We start from the raw sequence: 6,947 nt of genomic DNA on the forward strand, positions 1-6,947 counted from the left end.
GAATCTCAACCTTTATGACTCATGAGACTAAATATGTGTCCTCCTATCTCAAGACTTCTATTGTACAGTCTGAACAGACAAAGGCTTAAATGGCATTTCAAGACAAATGATCCTATGGTAATGTAGTCACTATCCCATTGCATGTCTATACATGCATATGTTCAACAGCCATTCAGTTTTTCAAAACTCCGTATCTGAGGCAGTGTTGGTAAATACTGCCATCCAGTGGCTGTTCAGTATAAAAACTTGGATAGCAACAAGAAAACGAGTTTTAGCACACCAATCCATTAGTTTATTCTTGCCAGGTTACATAGAAAAGTTTTCATCAATGATAACTGTCAAAAAGACTGAGGGGACAGAGGACTCAGCCCCTGAGGTCTTCTTCACTACTGCTGCTGGTTAGACTGCTCGAGCTGCAGCACTCCCTGATGTTGCGGTGCTGGTGCTGGCTGGCATCTTCTTCAGTGTCTTATTCAACTGTGGAAAATAAAGTTATTTCATTTTTTTAACCACACAAGATATAACAGATAGTCCTTTGAATAAATAAGAGGCTAGCTGTGGCATTAGTCACTGAAAGAGTGAAAGTTACATTATGTTAGCGAGATATTTTTAATATCAGTATCTGACAATCCTTCAACATTCACACTGGCTTGAACATTAAAATTCTTTCTCTTTTGAATTATATAATGTCAATAACAAAAACATGTTCATCCGATGCCTCAATAAATAGCAACGCCATAATTCTGTACTTTTCAATTCCTTCTTTACTCACCTCCTCAAACTTGTGGATCTGTCTGATGAAAAAGTCTCCGTACCGACGAGCAACTTTAGTGTCGGCGATGTGAATCATGTCCTGTGGAAGGGTTACAGAGAAAAAGCTGATTAAACTGCATGCAACAGTGAACAAAACCACCCTATAACATTCCTTTCTCACTATTTTCTATGCAATATGTGCAGTAATTCAGGGGGCTTGTGGACATATCAGTTTGGACCTGCTGTGAAAAATCATTTTCATCAAACCAACAGCACTTGAGGCAAAGGCTTTCCTCGTGGTCCATCTGCCCCTGTGACATACCATTTAAACTATATGTGACTATGTGGAAAAGTCAAAAGGCATCACTTTCATTTAACAGAGTTTAACACACCTTGTCAATGTAAAAGTCGACCTCAGAAGCAGACTGGAACTCTCCGTCCAGAGCTGAGATGCCACTGGTCCACACCAGGTTCTTCATCTTGTGTTTGAAGACGAGCAGCTGAATACGGAACTCCTGCTCAGTCATATCAAGGAATCCTGCAAGCTTGGCTACTGGCATGGTGGTGTACAGCTTCAGGAAGCTGCAAGGACACATTGTGATTTAGATGACATGTACAGACATCCTGCAAACATATCTGAGTCAACAGGGTTTCTAAAAACAATGTCAAGTGTTTCTAAAGGACCACACAGAGAAAAAAATAAGTTTAAAGAATAAAATACATTTCCTACGACAACACAAAAAAACTGTCAACCAGTAGTGTCATACTTGGTGTGCTAGCAAAGGCAGAATAAGATGCCTGGTAGTAAACATGTTTATAAACAACGATGGACAGGAAATTATTTTTAGTAGTCAGCTTTACGAAAGTTTTATGAGGAAGGAAATGCACTTGATTGTAATGTTAAACCTAGAGGATACACACACTTTTGTGTCCACAGGCCTCCTAAACTATACCACACACTCAAAGTTTGTATGTTTCACCTGCGAATGGTGGAGAGCTGAGCCTGCTGCTGCACCTCCTCAGCAAAGACCTTCAGCTGCTGCTGGAAGGGCTCTTTGTGGTAGTTGGGGTGGACATTGTCATAGTTTGGCACTACAGGTGACAGGAACTTGGGACAGGCGAAGCTGAACAGCTCCTCGAACACCTGCAGGTCTCTGAGAGGGAAAAGGGAACATTTGTGTCACTTCAGACAATGTAGCTGATGGGCACCACAGTTATAAACACCAATGCCAAATTTCAAACAACCTAATGGCGTTTTAAGGATGTTTTAGGTGGTAGAAGTAAGTCCTAAGCACGTTTTTTTTTTTTTTTTATCAAAAAGGAATTTCTGGCCAATATAAAAAGGCCTTTTTTAAGTGATAATGGAATACACAAATTAAATAAAAGGCAAAATATCACAGTGAGACATCACTGAACCTCAAATTTAGTTGTTCTAACATAATGTGGTAAGTTTCTTTCTTACCCTTTCTGCATTCGCAGCATCTTGTCTCCATACTTCTCCCTCAGCTGGGTGTGGATGCTCTCATCAATGCGCATCGGGTACATGGTGAGAGCGATAGCCAGCAAGCCATGCATCTGCTCATTTTGTTTGTTAACCTAAAAAACATGATTCAAGTGTCATGACATCTGTTTCAACTATAAAACTCTGTGATAATTTCAGTGAAAGCATGAATAAAAATTTCTGGTGTTTATGATTCAATCATTACAGGATTTTGGAGGAAAAAAAACACAACCAAGATATTGTGGTTTCTGTCTGAATTATTTGGAAAACTTTAAACAAAAACAAAATATATTTTTAAGAACATATCATTAATGTGCAATAGGTGAAGAATCCAGAACTAAAGCTAAAAAAGTCATCAAAGAAGCACTGCTCTGACTGACCATCTCATATTTATATGTTGACCTCTGGAACATGTTTCTCGTCCTCTGGATGTAGAGCAGGATGTTGGCGAAGACTCGAATGGCATCCTGGTAGCGCCTCATCATCAGGTAGGCAAAACCCACATAGTAATATGTAGTGATCTGGCACTCAGGCACACGGGAATACATACTCTGTAAGACAGGAAACATAACAGATATAATGTTTTGGACCAGACAGAAGGAAACTCAAGAAGACGAAGCCGAAAACCTAGCAAATTTAGGTAAAAAAAATACTAGGGCTGAACAATTAATTCAAACTGGCATGCAAAGTTATGGAACAATTTTCAAATTGCAAAAGTTGCATTTTTTATGCTACATGACCATCTACACAGAGAATTGTAAACACCTGGCCCCACAAGCTTCACAAGCACACATGGTGCCCTGCACTTCATGTGATATAAGGGAATGGGTGTAGATGGGGAAAAACAAAAACCTGTCAACCACCACGCCATGTGCAAGCTTAGGTTCTTGTGTGAAAATGGAAAAGGCTAGGTTTAAGTGCGATCCACATGTTTACATATTACATATTGTTGTGGTGAGTGTGTGGTCCAGTGATAGAGAGAGGGTGGATCACACAGAGCAGACAGATATTTAGGTGTTGGCTATCAGAGCAGACAAGAAACGGTAAAGTTGTCTTGTGTTATTATATGTGCAGTGTTGGTTTCTGTTAGTCCATGAATAAATACTGCAGCTCCTCAAGACCCTTCTCAGGTGCTGCTTCCCAACTTCTGGGTAAACTTAACTACATATTTAACTAACTACATTACATTACATTATATGTTTAAAAGGCTTGAAGTTACAAGTTATATTATTCTACTGTGATTGAAGGTTTCTGCAATTCAGTTGCAGAATAAAGATATTTTATTCATATCAATTCATTCACCAATTCATCTTATTTCATCACAACACACAGGCCTGGCCTACATGAAAGAGCAGTTTATATGTTGTATCCAGTGTATCCAGTGATGTGTTAGTTATACTATAGAATGATTTGCTTCTACGTAGTGAATAATACAGATAAGGAGAAGACAAAAGACTAGAAGGAGACAAGGAACTTCCAAAAGCATACTAAATCATTCTCGCAATATCAGTCTCAAAAAATCACAATTAGATTATTTTCCCATATCGTTCAGCCTGCCATGCTCAGTAGTATTAGTACTCAAGTGTGTCACTCTCTACATTTGGTGCCTTACCTTCTTGTTGAGCTCAATGTTCTCCAGGACTTTGATGGCCTGGTAATAATCACCGAGCAGAGAGTGAAGCCTCAGGAGCCCCACCAAGCTGAAGTAACCCAACATCTTGTACAGGGAGTGACGGCCATATTCTCCAGCCACACTCTCTGGGTCTCCTGCAACACACCAACAAATAACATATTAGCTGCTTCATATAACACCTAAACTGAACACACTGACACATGTTGAGGTTACTCTCTTACTAGAAAAGCAACAAACTACTAAAACTACACTTTTATATGACTATAAATCTACACAGAACTGTAACTAAACCTCTTTTTTTAAACTCTAACAAGGTCTGAGAACTTCAATTTCAAAGTCAAGATATTAAAAACACTGAGGTCCTGTATATTTTATCCCACACCCTGTACCAGTACCTCCAAAACATTCTTCTTTACCTCCGCTGGTGTAGACCTCCAGCTGGCGGTTAATGTTGCTCTTGTCCACCAGGGAGTGGAGAACGTTGAGGACGCTGTGGACGTTCCAGATCTTTGGGTTGTTCCTCAGGAATTCGATCTCCTCCTCTGACTTTTTGGCCGTCTTACAGCGGTACTGACTGAAGGACTGGAACTGGAGAGGAGAGAGTGCAATTCCCCTAACAGTGTTAACAGCATTTAAACATACTTTATTTGTACCATTAGACAGAAGTAAAATAGGTGATGTTGACACACATTCCATATCAATGAGGACTACAAATAATACCAGAATTTTTTGTGAAGGTCATGTTTAATATGCCAATTATCTTTTACTCCTTGTAGATTAATACATCCCTAGAAATTACTGGCTACTACTGTTTAACCTAGTCCTTTATTTAATCAGATTTTTACTCATGTTTGTCTTTTTGCTGTGTTTTTTTGTTAAATAGGGATATATGTAAAAAATAAAAAATAAAAATAATAACAAAATGTACTGTACCTGGTAGATGAACTCATCAATGATGTCCCAGAGCCACTGGTTTGGCAGCTCCAACGGGGCAGGGCCATCAGCATCTGTTTGCAATCACATTCTTATATGACTTGTCTTTCATTTGTTACTTTACACTGATAACTACAGATGAGAGGAAACTGTAAGGAATATTCCAGTAACTTACTGAGAATGTAATTGAAGAGGTTGCAGTAATTGTAGTACGACTCAAACCTCTGGTCCAGAGTTGGTCCACCCTGATGATCAAGAAAACAATACTTAAAACAAAATAAAGTTTTCACACAATTTGCAGGTTGCTCAGTAATTGAGAGGGAGACTGATGAGGGTTCATATTGAGCCGTTACTCACGCTGACTTTAGCGTAAATGTGTCTGTAGTACAGTTCCTTATAGAGGATGAGGAACACAGCATCTGTTGTAGATAAAAAAAAAAACAATAGCATGAAACATCCCCACTACTGCTCTACACAGGGGTGAACTCATTAACATTTAATTTATTACATTTTAAGAACCAATTCCAGAATGAAAGAACAAGAGATTGTGCAAAGGCAAAAACGGGAGATGATCGATGACAAACTCACCGTTGCCAACAAGTGATGCGATGGCCTCGGCCTCTGGCCAGGGAGAGTTCTTGAAGAATCTGTCAGTCAACTTATTCCAGCTAACAGGATCAAAAAAGGAAAGATTGGATGCTTAACACCCACACACACAGCTTTAATGTCTCTGTTTAAGGAGGCAACCACTAAAGGGAGAGGTGTATTCACAGAGAGTCGAGTTTACCTGTTCTCATAGACGTCCTGGATCTCGTAGATCTTCTGCTCAATGCTCTCGCTGGACACACGGTTGGACTGCAGCTCATAAACCTTCTGGTCGATTAAGTCAGAGGTGGTTTTGTGAAAATACTGCAGGAAGTTCTTGATCACCTCTGGGATGACGTGGTAGGTCTGCTGCTCATACTGCCTCTCATAGGCTAGGTCTGCTTTAGGGTCACCTGGAAGAAGATGAGAGTGATGAAGAGGAGACACTAACACTAAAGTAGGATTAGTGGATATATATACATGTGAGTGAATACTTACCGGTGTGCAGGTCGTAGTCGTTTGGGTAGGCGTAAGGATCGTACTGTAAAGAAACAGAGGGGTGAGACATTTGTTGCTGATGCTCATCTAATATCTGTCAATCAGGCTGTCATCATTATTGTTGGCTTACCTTCCCTAAAGGTTATTCTCTAATGTTACCCGACAAAACGTCACAAAGTTACAGAGTTTGTGATGTTATGTTTACATTCTCTTCAGAAAAAAACGGCTACAACAATTACTGATAACATGCTGGCTCATTGAAAACTACTGTTATGCCGGTGGAGTTAAGCTAGCTCTGCAGCTAGCTAGCTAACCGACGACCACTACCCAGCGTGTTATTGCTTTTATCACAAAGGTATTCAAATGTATATTAGAAACCTTTTCACTGACCGATTCTTCCTCGTCGTGGTATGACATGGTGCTAGTAATTATTCCAAGTTCATATGACACTGGAGTAAAAAACGAGGATGTGTGCTTTTAGCTAACACCGCCAAACCACGCAGCTGGCGCTGGAGAGAAGACCGGAAGCGGAAGAAAGAAGCTGTGACGTGCTCGAAACACAACGAGTTAAGCATTATGGGAAAGTGAGTGTCTGCGTGTGCCTTTTTGGCACGTATGTTCAGAGTTGTATAAAAGAGAGCTAGTTCCCAAAAGCTGAATGTCTTTTTGGTTTGTTTGTCATTCAGCCGGTAACAATACAGGTTACATTTTGCTGGATAACATGGAATTATTGAATGTTTCTTGTTCATTTATGTTGTGCAAAATAAATAGCCTATTTAAACTGCCACAAAGCATAGGCTACAGTGACGCTGCTATATTTCTAGAAGACTCCAGAGCAAGGTACGTCTCTTTATATATTTTTTTACTTAATTAATGTGTTAGCTTGACGACCATAACCTGTTTTTTTTCTTTTCTGTGTGCTACATGTTGTTTTGCTTTCTGAATAATTCTAACCTAAGTCTGTGTTAGGCCCTATAGCTTATAATGTTTCATATTAGGCTATAAGTTATCATGAAACGTTTTATGTCATATCAATAAGTTAAC

The 6,947-nt window shown here is 39.5% G+C and overlaps 1 protein-coding gene across 2 annotated transcripts; it reads right to left on the reverse strand.

The window, feature by feature from the left end:
• Positions 1 to 269: 269 nt before the first annotated feature.
• eif3s6ip (eukaryotic translation initiation factor 3, subunit 6 interacting protein) lies at positions 270 to 6,452 on the reverse strand. 2 transcript variants are annotated; one of them, XM_033614063.2, is made up of 15 exons: positions 6,294 to 6,452; positions 5,904 to 5,946; positions 5,608 to 5,818; positions 5,409 to 5,488; positions 5,178 to 5,239; positions 4,996 to 5,065; positions 4,821 to 4,894; positions 4,304 to 4,475; positions 3,867 to 4,021; positions 2,635 to 2,805; positions 2,216 to 2,349; positions 1,734 to 1,907; positions 1,146 to 1,335; positions 773 to 853; positions 270 to 477 (listed from the first exon to the last, which is right to left on the reverse strand). In XM_033614063.2, exons 1-15 carry the CDS (start codon positions 6,318 to 6,320, stop codon positions 400 to 402), a joined length of 1,722 nt encoding a protein of 573 aa, XP_033469954.1. In that variant the 5' UTR covers positions 6,321 to 6,452; the 3' UTR covers positions 270 to 399. The 2 variants fall into 2 exon arrangements, with proteins under 2 accessions (XP_033469954.1, XP_033469953.1); XM_033614062.2 differs by having other exon boundaries at positions 6,282 to 6,439.
• Between the last annotated feature and the right edge of the window lie 495 nt (positions 6,453 to 6,947).

Source organism: Epinephelus lanceolatus, chromosome 17 (genome assembly GCF_041903045.1).
Source record: "Epinephelus lanceolatus isolate andai-2023 chromosome 17, ASM4190304v1, whole genome shotgun sequence".
Classification (NCBI taxonomy): Eukaryota; Metazoa; Chordata; class Actinopteri; order Perciformes; family Serranidae; genus Epinephelus; species Epinephelus lanceolatus.

Coding starts and splice junctions, on each gene's coding strand:
- eif3s6ip (XM_033614062.2), bottom strand. CDS start 6,320: ATGTCATACCACGACGAGGAAGAATCGGTCAGTGAAAAG. Junction 4,895..4,995: donor CCTCTTCAATTACATTCTCA/GTAAGTTACTGG, acceptor GATTGCAAACAG/ATGCTGATGGCCCTGCCCCG. Junction 4,476..4,820: donor TTGATGAGTTCATCTACCAG/GTACAGTACATT, acceptor TCTCCTCTCCAG/TTCCAGTCCTTCAGTCAGTA.